Source organism: Belonocnema kinseyi, chromosome 10 (assembly GCF_010883055.1).
Source record: "Belonocnema kinseyi isolate 2016_QV_RU_SX_M_011 chromosome 10, B_treatae_v1, whole genome shotgun sequence".
In the NCBI taxonomy this organism is placed as follows: domain Eukaryota; kingdom Metazoa; phylum Arthropoda; class Insecta; order Hymenoptera; family Cynipidae; genus Belonocnema; species Belonocnema kinseyi.
Genome location: NC_046666.1, coordinates 115,979,843 through 115,998,989, shown reverse-complemented (window position 1 = coordinate 115,998,989; position 19,147 = coordinate 115,979,843). Strand labels below are relative to the sequence as shown.

Genomic DNA, 19,147 nt, shown 5'->3' with positions numbered 1-19,147 from the left:
GTCATAAGGACAACCGCAGGATTTCGCCGGGAGCAAGTGTTAATCTGAAAAATTGCACCCGCTTCCAGCGAAATCGCGGTAAAATTTCAGTTACAACCATGTCTCACAACCGTGAGATAGGTGGTTACAGTATGTAAAGGAATCAATACGACGATCCAGCGAAAGCCTCGTGCACCCTAAGAACACGGAGCGACCCAAGGACAACCGCCTTCTGCATTTTTCCCGCAAGTGTTCTAGCATATTGTTGACACGCAGGGATGCTTTTTAGGCCATTAGCAAGTGAAAGCTTGGCACCTCCAAGAGCGCCGGTGATAAGGACGATCAATTTAACAGAATATTCCGGGTACAATCGTTGCAACTCCCTTATAAGGTCTCGATACATCTCTTTCTTTTCATTCTCCTTGGTTATGATGTTTTTGTCAGCTGGTGCCGAAAATGCGATAACGAACATGGTTCGCTTCTCGAAGTCAAGAAGAACCATGTCAGGCCGCGAGTGAGCAACAGAAACAATTGTTGAGAATATAAAGTTCCAGTATATGCGGCACTTCCCATTCTCGATAATTGACTCAAATTCTCTAGGAGCATTTAGAGGAGCGATATTAAGGTGAATGCCGTAGGAGTGACAGAGATGATAATAAAGCACTCTTAGTGCCGCATTGTGCCTTTGAATGTAGGTCGTTCCCGCGTGAGTTGGACAACTAGATAGTATGTGAGCTAAATGCTCGGGGTGTGCATGGCACGCCCTGCAGCTATCATCAGGAATGTCTTGGCTCAAAATTTGGCGACGGTATGTTAAGGTGCAAATGACACCGTCTTGGCATGCAAAAATGAAACCCTCTGTACTAGACTTCAATCCGGGCGATTTAAGGAAAGCAAACGTTAGCTCACAAGACATTGACTGATCCTTCACATTTCTGTGGAAGGTACCGTGCATCCTCTTATCGAGGAGCTGTTCACGAAAGTTTTTCTCTTGTGCTTTTTTAATCCGGGCTTTCAGGAGTGAGTACTCGAGATACATAAGATTTGATGCATTTTGCTCACCCCTAATACTGAAGTCAAGTCCGAGTGTTTCAGCAACCTCCTCCGCTGCTTTGTACAGAAACGCCTCTTTGCTCACTTCTTCGTGATTCCTGACCATTTTAAGAAGAGGTTGTCTTCCATTTGCAACTCTATGTGCTGTACCCAGAATAATACTGTTGTGAAGACATTCAAGGCTCAGTATTCCGCGATCACCTTGACGGCGTGAAATGTACAGTCACGGAACGGAAGATTTAAGATGCATGCTTTTGTTCATGTGCATAACCTTTCTTGTCCCGATATTAAGGGATCTGAGCTCGTTCTTCGTCCATGGAACTACTCCAAATGAATAGAATACTACCGGGACGGCTAGCATTTTCGTTGCAGATACTTTGTTCCTCGCCGACAGTTCAGAAGACCAAATCTGTCGGATGAGACGTTTGTATCTGCTTCGGAGAGTATCCTTTATAGATGTCACATCCTGAATGCGGCTCTGTGGCACGCCCAGGTATGTATAAGTCTCTCCGGCGCAAAGGTGTCGTATAGCGCTTCTATCAACGAGCTCAGGATCTTCAGGAATGCCATTAAGACTTTGAACTTTCGATCTGCAGGTTTGCCGCACAAGTACCCGTCGGAGATTTATATATATATATATATATATATGTATATTCTATTATAAAAAGAAGATGAATCAGTCGAACTCGAAATATATCGAAAGACGTAACGCCTTTTCCTGATTCCTGATTGGCTTCTCATTTTGGTTTGAATGTAGACACAGAAAGCGGGAACTTTAAAAATCGATATTGTACAAAATGATCAATTATCCAAGTAATTATTTGATAAAAACTTAATAATTTGACCGTTGTATATCTTCTTGATGTTTTTATTGTCGTTGTACACTTTTCTAATGTTTTATTATATTATGATATGTAAATTGCTCATGTCACTAACACCGATATGTGTGTTCAGGGTTTTCAAGTGACGTGCTATTCCAACGACATATAGTTATTGTAGTGTGGCTCCGATCCTGTTTCTAAATCGAACATCGAACGGACCTCTCTTTCTATCTCCAAACGTTAGAAAAAAAGGTCCGTTCGAATTTTTACTTTGTACATGATATCGAGCTAACAATACGGCCGTGAGAATTGGAATAGGGCATAGAAAGAGAGGGTTAATCTAGAAAGTATATCTGTATATTTATTTTAACAAAATTATCAATAAACCAAGTAATTATTCAGTAAAAACATAATAAATTGATCGCGACTGCCAGCCCAATCCGGCTAGATAAGGTACGAAAGAGTCTTTACGAAAACACATGTCGGCTTTTTTATATATTTTTATATTATAATAGCTTTTTTAACACCTGATCTTGCAGGGTTGCCAGATTGAATGACTTGGCCATGATTTCAATTGGTCTATCACACGAAGGAATAACAAGAAGACACAACTGCCAGTAGGAAGCCTTTCGAAACTAGCAATAGAAACATTACCGTAAGTGGTAGGCACATTACAGGAAGATCTTAAATTTTCGTGCGCAGGTGCAAAGTTGTCCTCTTCCTATACATGAAACAGTGTGCGAGTGAGAAAGTTTATCAAATTCACGCGATCTTAAGCAACTAGATTGATTATATTTTTAATTATACAGGTTTTTTCACGTTAAAAAATGTTTGGAGGTGTTAGAAAAAAAAACAGTATTCTTCATTCCAACGTACGATTTCAAAAATAATAATGTACTACAATTTCAAGATTTCATGATCAAACAATTTCATTATAGTCTACATACTTACCACTTTTATAATGCACTTTTTTAACTTTACAAGTCTTAACGCGAAGTCCTTCACTTAACCGGATCAATAGACAATTATAATTTGCAATTGAAAAAATGTTGCCACCTGCATCAAAACCAACGAACATAACCTCTCTAACTTACGTCAATTTGACAAACTTTTTCATTCGCATACTTTTCCATGTATAGGAAGAGGACAACTGCGCACCTGCTCACGAAAATTTAAGATGTTCATGTAATATGCCTACCACTTACGATAATATTTTTATTGCCAAGGGGCAAAACAGAGTGAGATCTCCTTATTATTCCTTCGTGGTCTACCATTTTAATGCGCTGTTTTTATTTGTTACCTCAGATCTAATAACTAATAATAACTGAGATGTGCTTACATACTTTATCGTCCTTTATACTACTTATCTTGATACCAAATGATGTTACAATTATTTTATACTAAATAAATTTATGTTTTATTCAAATAGAACTTTTCTAATGTTGTTATAATCATTGAATTATGACAAATTTGATTACAAACTTAGCATTTAGACGAGAACATGAGACTACTGGCTTTAAACCTTATTGACCCAATTTGTCCGTTTTAGTCCATCAACTTTAAGCTCATACAACTTTGTTAATTATGCTGGAAAAGACCTGAAAATGTATTGGCGGGTATTTTCAAGTGTGCTCTTTTAGAATCTGACCCGTAAATTTAGAAAAAAAAACACCCCTTGCCACCCTATTTTTCAATTTTTAAAAACGTTATTTTTTCAGGTAATTTTTTTAAATCGCATTTTCGATGCGAAAGAGGTCTTGACAATAGCTGAAATCACAAAAACCTCAGCTCAAAATGTCCAAATAATAAAGTTATACACAGAAAATTCATTTTTTATCATTAAGGTGTTGTAGGACCACTTCTAAAATAACATATTTACGAAAAATCACTGTTTTACGGATTGTTCTGAAAAAAGTTGTTTCAGTTTTGAAAACAGGTAAAAATGGGGGAAAACATCACAAATAATAGAAAACATATTTTCTTTTGTTATCTAAGGTTAAATTTCGTTACCACCCCAGAAAATAGACCAAAAAATTGCAAATAAATCGTCGAGGTAGACGTTTATGAAGAACCTTTTTTTTTTTTGTATTTTTTTGTTCATTCCTTTTTTATTTTTTTGTATTCAAAAATTGTATTTTTTTTTCTTATTTTGAGAAAAATCCGTATAATTACGGTTTTTCGTAAATATATTATTTTTGGGGTGGCCTTACCGCCCCTTAATGATGAAAAATGAATTTTCTGTGTGTATAAATTTATTGTTTGGAAATTTAAGCCAGAGTTTTTGTAATTTCAGCTATTGTCAAGAACTCTTTCGCGTCGAAAAGGACGGGGTGGTTTTTTTTCGAAATTTGCGGGTCAGATTCTGAAAGAGCACACTTAAAAATACCCGCCAATAAATTTTCAGATCTTTTCCAGCATAATTAACAAAGTTGTCCATGCCTAAAGTTTACGGACAAAACAGACAAATTGGGTCAATAAGGGTTAAGGATGACGAAATATGTAAGCATACCTCATTTAAGACTTAACTGTAATAGGGCTCAAAAAGAAAACAAATTTTTCTCGTCATTTTTTCCTTCAATTTGTCAGCTCTATGGATTCGAACGTTGAACTGTGGATTTATCCATTATTTTATCCTTATGGGACACAAGTTTGAAATGACAGCATATCATGTGTTAATAGGCGAGGCCAAGTTTCACGATCTGCATATATTAAATATAGAATGGCAAATAGAGATAATAATGTACTTTTTATGGGTGGAAGATTATTTCAACAGTGCGTTGTTGATAATTATGTGAAAATCGAAAAGGATAGGATGAATTACTGCCGATTGAATGAAAAAAAACTTCGCGCTGATACTTACTAGGGATTAATTAATAATTTACAACAAAGATCAAATGATTTACATACTACTGTTGGAAGAATGATCCTCCCACCATCATTCTCAGGATCTACCCGTAATATGCTTCAGCACTATCAAGATGCAATGGCAATTGTAAGAAAATTCGGTAAGCCAGGTTTTTTTATAACTATGACGTGTAATCCCAACCAGGCTGAAGTGAAAGATAATTCATTACAAGGTCAGACAACATCTGACGGACCAGATATTGTTTCGCGAGTTTTTAATGCAAAGAAAGATGAATTAAAAAACATTATAGTAAAACAACAATTTTCCGGCGAAGTGCAAGCATACGTTTATGTTGTTGAGTATCAGAAACATGGATTACATCATGTTCATTTGTTATTAACGTCAAAACAAAATAGTAAAATAACTGCTCCTGATATTGTAGATGAATATATTTCAGTAGAAATTCCAAATCCAGATACAGATCATGAACTTCATAGTATTGTTATGAAAAACATGATTTACCATCCCTGCGGAGATTGGTGTAAAGATGATAAAGGTAAATGTAGTAAGCATTTTCTAACAAAGTTTCAAGACGAGACAAGAATGGATGAAAACGGATATCCAACTAATCGTAGAAGATAGCCAAAATGGAAAAACGACTGACAATCAATTTGTAGCACCATATAATGTTAGATAATTAAAGTTCTTTAAATGGCATATTAATGTGGAAGTAGTTTCTAGCATAAAGTCAGTCAAATATTTATACAAATATATCTACGAGGTCATGATGCTGCTTCCATCGTAGTTACTGATGCCAATAACAGGAAAAATGTTTTTCATCATGATGAAATAGAAATTTGATAGGTAATCGATACGTGAGTCCTGTTGAAGCATGTGATCGTACATACGGTAGATCGTTGCAAAATAAAAGTTATGCCGTTATTAGGTTGCCAGCACATTTGCCTAATCAGCAAAGTGTTACTATTAATGATGCTGAAAGTCAACATGCTATAAGAAACGCATTGCAAAAAGAAACTATGCTAATCAATTATTTTGATTTAAATGGACGTGATACTGATGCCAAACGATATTCGTGTTCTGAAATTCCATCTCACTACGTATTTAAAAAACATAGTGGATCAAAATTATCAATTTGGCAAAGACGAAAAACAAAATTTAACGTAATTGGACGGATGTACTCTGTTAGTCCGACTACAATAGAACTATTTTATCTGAGACTATTACTAATAACACATCGAAGATGATGCAGAGTGTGATCGTGCTATGGCAGAAAGAGAAGTTTGGATGATGCCCCAACAATTAAGACGTTTATTTGTTCATGTTTTAATATACTGTCAATTTATCAATTATGAGGAACTATGGGATAAATTTAAATATGCTATGTTACAAGATTTTCAGAGAAACTATAATATACAAGAGGCATACATAAGATCATATATTCAGATAAATACCTATCTTTCTTAAGAAAGATGTGATATTAGTAGCTTTTCAACGATGCCACCAATAAATAAATTTCGGAACGATATTGACATTCACGATGATGAGGTATCGCTTACTCCACATAAACAACTCTGTCAGACTGAGTACCACAAATTAAATGGAAAACAAAAAGATATTATAGACACAATCCTTAATGTTGCTTTGTCGAATGAAGAAAGGCCTTTTACATCATGCTTTTATATTGATGGACCTGGTGGCTCAGGAAAGACATGTTATACAACTACATATCATTTGGAGGCAAGGGAATATATATATTTGATTCCTCTAGAATCAAACCGAAGGGCCTATGACAAAGCCACCGAACGCGTCCTCGGGTTGCGGATAGAGGGTCCCTGTACCAAGGGTTTCTGCTGAATATGGTTACAAAAATAAATAGGCAGTCGCGGACAATTGTTCAAGGATGGTCCCGAAGTAATTAACCCCCAAGCGGAGGTGTGAAAACCGTGCCGAAAGCTGAATGGCACCTGGGTGAGGTGTCTAGAACGGTGACTCTAGGATACTGGGCGATCTCTCAGAGTACGAAGCCTGATCCTTGCATGCGGGGCTCTACAAGGATGGACGAACCCCTTTCCCTAGCTTCTCTTGGGAACAACAATGACAACACCAAACATAGTTGTAGTAAGTGCGGTTCAAAACAACAGAACGCGCAGGGCTCCCGACAATGGGTCGGCCAATAATGCCGACCAATCTAGAGCTGGGGGAGCCAATGAAAATGGATTCAATGCGATGGATCGGCGGGATCTCGCGATCTTTGGGTGGACGGAGCAACTGAATCACGACTTGCTGGAGTGCTTCGATGCGAGTGTGGCCCGTGAACGGGGTTACATGGCACGGCTGCATGCTCTGTGGTGCGAGAAACACCCGGATCTATCGCACTTTTCGCAGCAAAGTCTGCGAAACCATGCTGAACTACTCCGTAAAAGGGGCTATGGGAGCGTAACGCCTACTCTACCACAGCTAGAACAAGCCGGCAACAAAGAAAGAGAGGCCACACAAAACCAACTGCGGGCAGGCATCCAATAGATGAAGAGCGATGCCACAGAGCCGCATTCAGGATGTGACATCTATAAAGGATACTCTCCGAAGCAGATACAAACGTCTCATCCGGTAGATTTGGTCTTCCGAACTGTCGACGAGGAACAAAGTATCTGCAACGAACATGCTTCCCGTCTTGGTAGTACTCTATTTATTTGGAGTAGTTCCATGGGCGAAGAACGAGCTCAGATCCCTTGATATCGGGACAAGAAAGGTTATGCACATGAAAAAAAGCATACATCTTAAGTCTTCTGTTCCGCGAATGTACATCTTACGCCGTCAAGTTGGTCCCGGAATATTGAGTCCTGAATGTCTTCACAAAATGAAAATAAAAAAGGATACAATTTAAGAACGAAATTTGCTGCAAAGTATCCTAATATACAGAAAGTCACACAAAGATATCTTATCGCTAAGGTGAATGACATCAGGACTAATCTATACATCACAGAAGGCAGAGCAATGGAGTTGAAACAACAGGGTGGTGATTTGGCGTGGAAAAATGACGGCAATGAATATCAGTAAGAGTAAGCCGCGTCATACAGTCAAGCAGAGGTAATTGATGTTCTGCTTCGACCTCTTGATGATCCAACACTACCACATCATCCAAAGATGGATGGCCTTATACAACTAGAGGTAGAAGCAGAGGCTTAGCAAACAAAAAAGTGACGAAAATGGACATATTGTATGGACAGAGATGTCATACGCCTTAATTTTTTTGCAGAGAAATGTGAGCGAAGTGCGAGGACAGAACATCATACTCTTCTTACTTAAATACCCTGAGCTAGCCACAAAAATTAATGCGCAGAATCTGTCAGATAAAAAAGCTCAATATCTGTAAACAGATTTCTTTCGACTGTTGAAATAGCTGCTATCAAAATAGAAATGGAACAGCAGCTTCCTATTGATGAACTACCTTTGGAAGATGTGGACAACCAAGACCTGATTGAAGCTGAGGGCATAGGTGCTAGGGATAATGAACATCATGTACCGGATCCATTAGAACCACATGCGGATAATAATAACAATGATGTGGATAGGGAAATCTCAGATAAACTACAGAACCTTGAAAAGAATTTTGTTCATGCTTTACTAGAGCTCAGATATGTAGAACCAACACTAAGGCATTCTCTGCCCAAAATGAACATCACAAATTAGATGCGTGCACTAATAGAACACCTCAACAGCAAGGTTTTACTTACCTATTTGAACATAACACAAATTGTGTTAAATGTGTAAACTCGTGTATACTGTGCAGCGGTGGCAACCGTTGGAAAATTGGGCCGCAGAAATAGACCTGCAAATACAGTTTTTATCCCAGCAAGGGATCGAGATGCACCATGGAAGATCAGGTTGAATATGGATGTCCGCAAAGTAATAAAGTAAATATTGGATGAGATTATGAACTTCCAACGGCAGAGTCTTGATGTTCTTGTTTGCCAGACTCTGCCGGTACAAGAAAAGTAGCGCGCGAAGAAAAAAAATCGAAACTTTTAGACAGTTTGAAAGAAGATTCTATTGTGAACTGAGTGTAAAGCAAAATAACCAGCAAGGCACCGAAGTCCTTCAATTGGAAGGTATGACTACATACTGGTTGGGTGTTTGAGGAAAAATGAACAGATGCAACTTAGGGACTGCGTGGTTCAAACTGGATAAAGCAAGGACAAGCAATAGTCCTAAAATGCAGCTGACAAACAGAAGAACAAAAAGGATGTTGTAAAAACTCGCAAAACTGTAAAGATCTAGTCACTATAGACGCTGCTGCCATGTCTGAAGCTCAGAAGCATGGCATACATTGGCTATAAGCAAGCGTTTTCTTCCGTGCCGCATGACTATTTGCTTGAAGTCTTAAAACTTTACCACATCTGCCCATGCATTATTGACTTTCTAAGTCATGCGATGAGACTCAGGGGTACAAGAACCAAGTATATTGATCATGGACAACATATTTCCAGGAGACTTCTTAGTGCACTATGGTTCTGTTTAGCGTTGAACCCTTTAAGCAAAATACAAAACAGCATATATCATGGATTCAGAATTCATGATAATGAGGATGGCCATCAAGTGACCCATCTTCTGTACATGGATGACCTAAAGTTGTACGCTAGTTCAGCCTAGAAATTGCAACAGGTGATTGACGTCATAAGGCAGTTTTCCACTGATATTTACATGGAATTCAGACTAGACAAATGCAGAACAGTGCATTTATTCAGAGGGGAATTAAAGACGGCAGAGTTAGAGAAAGAGTTCGAAAATTATACTGAGGTAATGGCTGCAGGCGAAACATATAAATATCCGGGTATTCTTGCATCGAAGCGTATTCAGCATACGATAGTTAAGACAAGCCTGACGACTGTCTGCACTACGACACTCAGATTGATTATTAAGAATTTTTTCAGCTCGGCAAACAAAATCAGGGCAATCAACACATATGCCATTCCTGTCCTCACGTACTCCTTCGGGCTCATCGAATGGTCTAACGCCGACCTTGAAAAGTTAAACAGAATCGTCCGCGTAGAAATGACGAAGCACCGAATGTATCACAAAAATTCAGCAATTGAAAGGGTAGTTTTATCACGACATATAGGGGGTAGGGGCATTGTAGTTGTCAAAAAACTGTGTGAGTCACAAGTTATGCAGTTGTGAGACTATTTTAACAGTAAATGAAATGTTGTGCTCTACAGTGCCATCTGTAAAGCGGATCTTGACTACACGCCCTTCAATTTGTCTTCAGATGGGGCATTGAATATCTGGGCAGAAACCTTAGAGGAATTAGGAATATAATGGAGGCAGAAAGCTATCCACGGCGAGCACCCTAAAACATTGGTTCAGCATGAAGTGGATAGTGAGGCATCTAATATTTCGCTAAGAAAGGGTGTTCTGTATCCAGAGACGGAAGGATTCGTCATTACAATACAGGACAATGTTGTCAGCACCAGGAATTATCGCAAACACGTGTTACATCAAGACGTGGTTGACCGGTGCCGATTATGTGGAGTTATCAACAAATCCATCAAGCACATTATTGATGGCTGTCGCGTGATAGCTCAGAGCGAAGATTTTATCTTATATTGAGATTTTACTATCCAAACGGATCATTGCATCCCAGCCAATCGACCTGACATCGTGATGCGAAAAAAAGGTGGAAAAGTCTGCATCATCGACATTGATTGTGCACTTAACCGAAACTTGGAGTCAATCTATACAAACAAGATGCATAAGTATAGCGAGTTAAGGCATAAAGTAAAGACCATATGGAGGAATGTGAATCATTCATCTATACATCCCATTGTGATTTCAACTACAGGAAGTGTGCACGTAAGATACGTTGAACATCTTGAACATTTAGGAGTCAGTAGGGTATTGGCAGCAGCTCAAAGGCGGTTTTATGAAATAACTGTCGCATTGTAAGAAACTTTCTTAAACATCAGGAAGCAATCGACTAAAAATCTGTAGAGTGGCAGATGGTAGCTCTAAGAAAGCATCCAGAGGTGACTGTTGTCACCTCCAACATTGGCAGCTGCTCGCTATTATATCCCTACATCATCATTGCAGGAGGTTTCAAGCATCTTATAAATTTAAGTTATAACATTTTAATCTCATCAGTCACTTAACTTAGTCCGTGGCTATGGTGTATAACCGGGTTCAACCGAATAAAAGTTTAAAAAATAATAATAAATGAGGATGTGATTTTGGCTACAGGCAATGTGCAATGTGCTCGTGGCCGCTTGTAATTGTATGCCTACAACATCAACACAGGAGGTTTCAAGCATCGTATTGGATTGACTTATAATATTCTAATCTCATCTGTCACTTGACTTAGTCCGTGGCTATGATGTATAGTCGGGTTCACCCGAGTAAAAGTTTAAAAATTAAATAAGAAAACAATTTGCGTTAATTAAAAGACACAATATGATCATTAAAATATTTGAAAATCCGAAATGCATTTAAATTATCAAATAAAAAATATAATAAATATATTGTATAACACAATATAAAATATTATAAAATGTAGACTATTTTTTTCGGATATTTCAAAGTTTCACAAATAATTATATGGATAATTTAATTGCGCATGGATAATAATTTGTTGTTAGTGGGAATTCACTGGGATTTACATCTAAAAGTTGTGAATTTTGCGATTTTCGAAAATTATTTTAAATTCAAAAGATTCGAAAAGATCCTAAAGATTATTACCTTTTACCTAGAACTGTTAGAACATTATTTTTATATAACGAACATGTTCTTCAACACTTTCGCTGTGCATTATTTGAATTTCAGGCCAACTGGATAGCTGGCGCCGCCACACGGCGACCGTCAATTCTCATGACAAATATTTTCCAAAGGCCTCCAGAAAAGTGGCATGGGGCTGCTACGAGGTTCATGCGTACTCATTTCTTTAATATCATTGACAATTCAGGAGTGAAAAATTATTCGCCACAAATTCAATGAGTACTGTCAGATTGTAAGTACGGAAGCGAAAAACTGTTGAACTGTCTTGTTTTCTCAAATGTTCGTAGAAAAAAAACTCGCTGAGCATACCGAAAAACTGTGGACACATTTCTCCTAAATAGCAAATTTACCATTATGCATCATTTTTCCGGGAATTTAGTGCACATTACAACAGCGAAAATGACTTTGCAAAAAAACTTTTGGATTTAAATAATTAAAAGTGTCATTTTAATAATTATTAAAATGCATAGTAAAATATAAAGTCCAAAAGTGCTTGTTTTGTTCATAGAAACTCATTTGGCGATAAAGTAGTACTTTTCTATGTTTATTCGAATTTTTATGATTTTTAAAGTCAATTAATCCGATTTTAAAAATTGCATACTGGACTCCATATGCATGTCCATTTTTCATTAGATAAATCCGGGTTTGAGTAAAATTTGTGTAAGTTTTACACCTTTTTGGCCCTTTTTGATGTTTTATGAATATTAAAATGTGAAAATAGGTCCCTTTTACGCTGCAATCACAAGCGGCCATATTAATTCCCCCAATGCATACTTTCGGTCTATCCCCAATTAGCAATGCCTAGTTTTCTGGTGGAAAGGTCAAAAATTATACTTTAAACTTTTTTTTGTAATCTCTAAACTTATTTTTGTTTACTTACCTTAAGTAACTACATTCAGTTTTCAGTAACTTCACAACCCTGACGAAAAACTTTGATTGGAAGTGAAGTATAGAGCATAACAGCTGATCAAGTCAGCCCTAAGATCAGTGTTTTTTCACCCATATTGAAAAATAAAAGTTTAAATAACGCGGAAATTTTGTTCGGGAAATGTTAATCAATATTAAACGATCGTTGGTTGCCTTAGAAAAAAGTTTATTTATGGAAATAATGATTATCGACGGACGCATTTAGGCTTTACAGCAGAAGTTTTTTCTCTGTCGTAATCATGCAATCTGTATTGCTCACAGATCCGCAGTAGTTCGAGAAGTTGTTTACTCGCTGCGATAGTGCTGCTTTGACACAGCTGATACATCTGTCAGACCAAATTTGTTTATTTGGTCAAAATCGACAAAATAGTTTTTTCATTATTTGTGCATAATGTTTGTGAGCGATTTTTGTTCTTGTTCCCCATGTTGATAAATATAAACCTCATAACTAGCCTTTTGACAACATTGAAAAGCGCTTGCAGGGTTCTACATCACGGTCGGTTTTTCTCCAAAATAGTAATATAAAAAAAAACTTTCCAATTCTAATTATTTAGGACCAAAGACACATTCCTGCATGCCTTTTATTTAGCGTGCCAAATTTTTAACAAGATACAAAGCAGAGACATGGACTTTATTACCCCCTCTTTTATTTCCCAAACTTTCAGAGCGATACCACATTTCATTTAGACGTAAGTTGGGAAAGGAAAATGGAGGACCAGGTTTGGTCACGTGACCTTCTTGTCACATGGCGTGAATTCCAATATTAAATTTCTCATGGATTTTTTTCACGAGTATTGGAAAAGTAATGTAGGAAAATAAGTATATACGAATAATTGTTTTCTAATTAATGCATCAATTAAAGTGAAAAATGAAAAAGTAGGTGGAGGAGAATAGGTATTTAAATAAAATGGATTTGTTACAATAGACTAGAAACCTAAAAAATTATGTTACGCATCTCCTTAGTTATGTCTGTTTGTCACTTTATTACATTATATATATATATTACTTCTGAAATGAAGGTTGCTTCACGAAAAATTGAACAGTGTCGAGGTGTATTGAACTTCATCTATTCAGACTAACGAAACTTTTGCGATGCATTGAAGGAAATACATTTTCTCAATTTTATTTTATCTCGCAACATTATTTCCAATACCAGTAAAAATATGCATCATCAGTTTCGTTTTATAATTGTATTACTTTCAATGTAATGAACAACAACTTTTGCACTGTTTCTGCTTTCTATGCAAACTATTGCCATTGTTACTTATAAGGAAATTTACGTAATGCGCCGTTATCTTTGCAAAAGATTTAGGTTGTGAAGTCGGACAATGATGTAACGCATCGTATGTACATATCAAAATAACGAGTATCGCAAAAGTTTTATGAAATTCGGAATAGCTGTATAGTTCAGTCAATTAAACCTTGAAATCGTTCAATTTTTTGTGAGTGCAGTGCTGATCACTAAAAATGTGTATAAAGTCAAGAAGTGGCATGCAGATGCAATCTAAAGGAGATAAATGAGCTACTTCTTTTATTTTACCAATGAAAAGTGTTTAAAAGTGTACCAAGTGTATTTTATTTGTTTATCGATTCCGCTCTATTTGTTCATTTTTACATTTTCATCATTTTTACATTCTCATACGATGGCGACTGCCCGTCCGTCCGTCCGTAAACACGATAACTCTCGAAAAAATGAACGGATCAAATTCATCTTTAGCACACTTCTTTTAGGTCCTAAAAGAAAGGATGAGTTCGTTAACGACCCATTTTTGATAAAAATTCAAAAAGTGAGCGCATTTTGAATATTTTTGAGATCACTTTTTTCTGAAAGATTTCATTTTTTGGACAAACTATGTATGATACGTAAAAAGCTGAATTAAAAAATTGTTATCCCAAAAAAGATCTATAATTTCTTTAAGAATCACTTATTAATAGGACGCGTACTTTTTGTTTTATTCGTGAAAATAACATTGAAAATAAAAAATTTAATTAAAATGTATGGAAAAACGACGAAGGTTACGAGAAAAAAAAGATTCAACAAAACCTGTTTACAAATGTCTGTCAGAAATCGAGCGCGCAGCACGAGTTTCACGATGATAATGCGTGTACCTCAAAGCCTACAGAGCTTTAAGAAACTTAATCTTTGACTATACTTAATTAAGTTGACAATTCAGAATATAAAGACGCATATAAATACTGCCATCTAAAAGAGATCTTTTTGATAAAGTTTTATCCAAGAATTATAAATGCAAAGAATAAATATCGGAGTGCGAAGCGCGAGATTCAGAAGTCGCTATATATGTATACTATATTTGTCATATTCGCAAAAAAACATAGATGTAAACTTAGAAATGAAGCATGAGCCTTATAATTCATTTCCTATTATACTTTTTTATAAGGCCAAGAAAAAATTATTTAAGGACTTACAATAGCCCTATTAAGATAGTCATTTATAAAAATTAATTTTACATGGGTTTTTTACAGTCATCTTAGCGCCTTATGGACTGGCAGGTACTCTAACTGGTCAAGTGAGTCGTGTGGATAATCAACTTCTTGAGGAATGGAGACATTTTTATCCGATTAATGGTAGCCAACAAGAATCCGGTTTACCTCCATTAGTCGAGGTTCTTGTAGGTGGCGTACGAATGCGATATCCCGCTTGTTATGTTTTGGTGACTGATATGGATGAAACATTATTAGAGAATCAATTGTCGTCATCGAGTAGTATTTTTGGTTATGACCATCCTCCTTCTACACAAGGCATAATAAAAGCTGCTACCGAATTACCGGAGCGTGTTTGGGCGGAGTGTACACTGGGTTCACCAGCGTCTTCTACCAAATGTGCAGATTCTTCCCCAGAACTTGACACATGGACATTTATTGATCCAACTCAAAAGTCTTCCTGTACCTGTTCCAAGTAAGTGTCTTAATTTTCACTTTGTGACTTCTGTTTTCAATCTTTTGCTTTCGAATCTAGACAGTTTAGGGTTTCGTAAAAAGCAAAACAAGAATGAGAATATTACTGATTATTTGCAAAAGATACAAATTGATATATTTTTGTATGTTCGTACTTGACTATTGTTTTTTATGTTTTAAAACAATTAGTAAATACAAAAATCAAGATTGATTGGAAACCGAGTGTTAAATATGTAATTTTCATCGTATACAGTGATAAAACACGTGTTTTTTCACTCTGTGATGAAAATCCCACATGCAATTCTTAGTTTTCCAGAAGTATTTACTTTTTTAATTCCCTAATTGTTGAAAATATGAAGATAAAAAAACAACAGTAAAATTGCCATTGTAAAAGGAAAAAACTTTGTTTTTAGCGACTGAATCTAGGCAACATTTATTCAAAATTTTATTAAATAAAGGAGAATTTAAAAAATATCAAGAAGTCTGGTGATAAGTTGTCATAAAACATCAAGTGACAATATGTGGCGTGCGCCAAAGAAAGGGGGCTTACTCTAAAAAAATCGAAATCGAGGTTTTTATGCTTTTCGATAGGTTTTAAGCTGCTTCTTGTAATGAAACCATAGAAAAATATTTCCGAGCGTCATTATTGATAATAATTGAGTTGTTAGGTACCCGAAAAATTGGGCTTTCGCTGGAGAGTCCGTGAAACACCTCCCACCACTCGCCACTCCATCTACGCGTCTCATCTATACCCCGTCCGTTAGCCGCATCTACCATTTATCTCTTTCCATGAGAATATAGTGGTAAGTGTAAAGGGAAGATTTCGTGAGTCTTCCCTCTTTCTTAAAACTCGCGTTTATCGGGTCGACATCGACCGCTCGACCTGAAAAAGTCTCACTTTACAGATTAAGGGCATGCTCTGCGCGAGTTATGCAACTAAACCAGGCATCACTTCTAATTTTTTTTGCCCACATGGAAAAAATAAACTTAAAAGAAATAGGAAATAATTTGGGAAATGGTCAATAAATGTATAACGATAGTGTGTGGCCATGCACAGAGTTGAGAGAAGAAAAAATTTTGATAAACTTATAATATTATAATATCGAGCGTGATCAACCGATGCTCTACTGATGCAATCGGATCATGGTCAGCTATTTACCACGACGACCTTTATGAAAATACATGTCAAAGCACCTTCGAAAATTTAATAATTAGTGGGTTTTCGAATATAATTGTTATAAACAAATTATATTTAAAATAATGTCAACATCATGAATTGTTTCCTTGAAAAGTGTATTTGTAAATTGCATTTGCTTAATTTTATCGAGAAAATGATGCTTGACCATGAAAATTTGTTTTCTGCTATAATTTGCTTAGTTTATCAACAAATTATATAAACAAATGCACAGTTTGGTCATTTATGTGCGGAAAGTAATTGTTTTTCTTTCTTATCGCCTTCAGTTTGCATTAGTGGTAATTATTAGTAATGCAGACATGTCATTCGACATTATTTGTTTATTTTATAAAAAAATTTTGTAAACAAATGCAAAGTTTGTCCATTTATAGACAGAAATTATTCGTTTTTGTTACTAATCGTCCTTAAAATATAGAAGTGGTTATGTTTAAAGATAAAAAATTGTCATCCGATATTATTTGTTTATTTTATAAACAAATTATATGAAAAAATGCAAATTTTGGACATTTATGGTCAGAAAGCCATTTTTTTCTTTCTTATCGCCTTCAAATTGTATTATTGGAGATTTTTAGTAATACAGGCTAATAAATCGATAACCTTTATTTATTTCATAAACATAATAACCTTGGTTTCTTTTATGAGCAGATCTTACAAAAAAATGCATAGTTTCGCCATTTATAGAAAGAAGGTATCGTTTTCTCTTCCCAACCATCTTTAAAATTTATAAGTGGTGATGTTTAATGATAAAAACAAATGCATTGTTTGGACATTTATGGGTAGAAATTCATCGTTTTTCACTCTTATCGCCTTCAAACTATATCAGCTGAATCTATATATATCTTCTGAATACTGTCCGATTGGAAGTAAAAAATTCTGCATAACCGTTGCTCCATGTAGCAACATTTCGTTTACTGTTGGAAGCATAAAATACCACGGGTAATTACAGACGTACAATTGTGCAGTTTCAATTGCGAACTTGTTAAAAAACATGGGAGGAACTTTCGCGTTATTACTTGTCAACATTTGCAAAATTTGAGAAAACCTAACAATCAATTCTTTATTCACTCATGTTATTTCAGCAGCTAGGTCAGGATCCGCGAAAAATCTTCTGGCGGTGTTACCACTATTCGAGTTGCCATTTCCATGCCTTGGCTGATCTATGATCAGACCAGTCCTTTCTTTAAACTCCTTACATATTACGGTATGAGCAGCGTCCTTTTGCTTTTTTTCCTCCTCTGTCCTTGCACAACTGTTTTTGTCATCTAAACGACAACCTATATGTATTATACATTCAAAAGATCGCATCTTTGTACGTAAAGGAGAAATGCTATGTTCCAAGTTGGTGGTAATCTCTTTTTTCAGCTTCACACGATCAAGTATGTTCTTTTCGCTTGGCTTAGCCCCACAAGTGTAACAACTTGCCGATGAAAGTGTATCAGAGAGTGCTAGACAGACTTTACCATCTACCATAGTCAATTTCGTGTCAGTTCTGACCATGTAGACGCCATTCGGTGTAGTGATCTTCGTTGGCTTCAATGTTTTGATTTGGCGTTTGATTTCTTGAATCTCTTTTTCTGTCATTTCTTCTCCTTGGCGAATATGAATGCTATTGGTTTCTGATTATACGTTCCCTGACCTGAAGCCCCAGCGCAGCCATATTTCATGAGTAAATGTAAATTACAAGTTTTCACCCTCTTGTCTATAGGAGGAAGTTTCAAATTAGGTTCTTTAAAAAGTCGTGTTATTGAGTGATCGATTAGAGACTGAAGGTTGATTCGAGCTTCTGTTTCTGTTATATGGACCTGCGCCTGCGATGGATAACATTCTTTTTTTGCTTTAGCAACTTCATAATACGAAGGATGGATATCCGCATTTCGCGTTTTAGCCTGAAATTGAATGACATTGTATTGATACTTAGATAACTTAGCATCTTCCATTAAAGCTAAAGCTTCTACTACAGAGTAACATTCTATTTCTTTACCTGAATTATAAAAAACATTACCTGAATCACCATTGGCATCGGTTAGAGGAGACACAATTGCATTAGCAGTTTTTGTTCTTCCAGTAGTTCTCAATATTCGGAGAAATGCTTCTTGAACCTCGATTTCCGAATAAGTTTCCTCTATGGTCATCAATTTGCGTCTCTTTATTTCAGCCGAAATTTTATCAAAGCTTCCCGTACTCAATCTTCTTCCAGGACCTCTCTTCAGCTCTGAAAAGTGTACAAAGAAATCTGAATTAAGCCACTTCTTAAACTTCATTTCAAATTTGCTTTTAATAGCAAAAGGTGGCTTCCACTTCTGATAGAAATGTGTAGAAAGTGTCTGCTCAGTTATCTGCCAACTATTTCCAAGCGATCAACATCAAGACTGCATTTCGCTTGCGAATAATTTAGCAACCTTTTCGTGTCTTTAATGTAATTTTTGACAGGAAAGTCGAAAATTACTCTGTTGGAGAATTTAAAAGAATCCATTTTGTAAATAATATTTACTAAGAATTAACAAATAATATTATAATAATGACAATAATAATAATGTCGCTAATAATATAATAATTATAACCAAAAACCTGCGTATGACGAAGCCGAAATAACTTGGAGATTATCACAAAAAATCAATTCAATTT

General features: G+C 36.1%; 1 protein-coding gene across 1 annotated transcript in view; it reads left to right on the top strand.

The window, feature by feature from the left end:
• LOC117181326 (mediator of RNA polymerase II transcription subunit 13) overlaps nucleotides 1-19,147 on the top strand; it is a 173,597-nt gene that overhangs the window by 22,700 nt on the left and 131,750 nt on the right. The window contains exons 4-6 of the mRNA XM_033373886.1: nucleotides 4,743-4,930; nucleotides 5,009-5,254; nucleotides 14,896-15,328. Coding sequence (XP_033229777.1) covers nucleotides 4,743-4,930; nucleotides 5,009-5,254; nucleotides 14,896-15,328 — 867 coding nt within the window. The remainder of the gene's footprint in view (nucleotides 1-4,742; nucleotides 4,931-5,008; nucleotides 5,255-14,895; nucleotides 15,329-19,147) is intronic.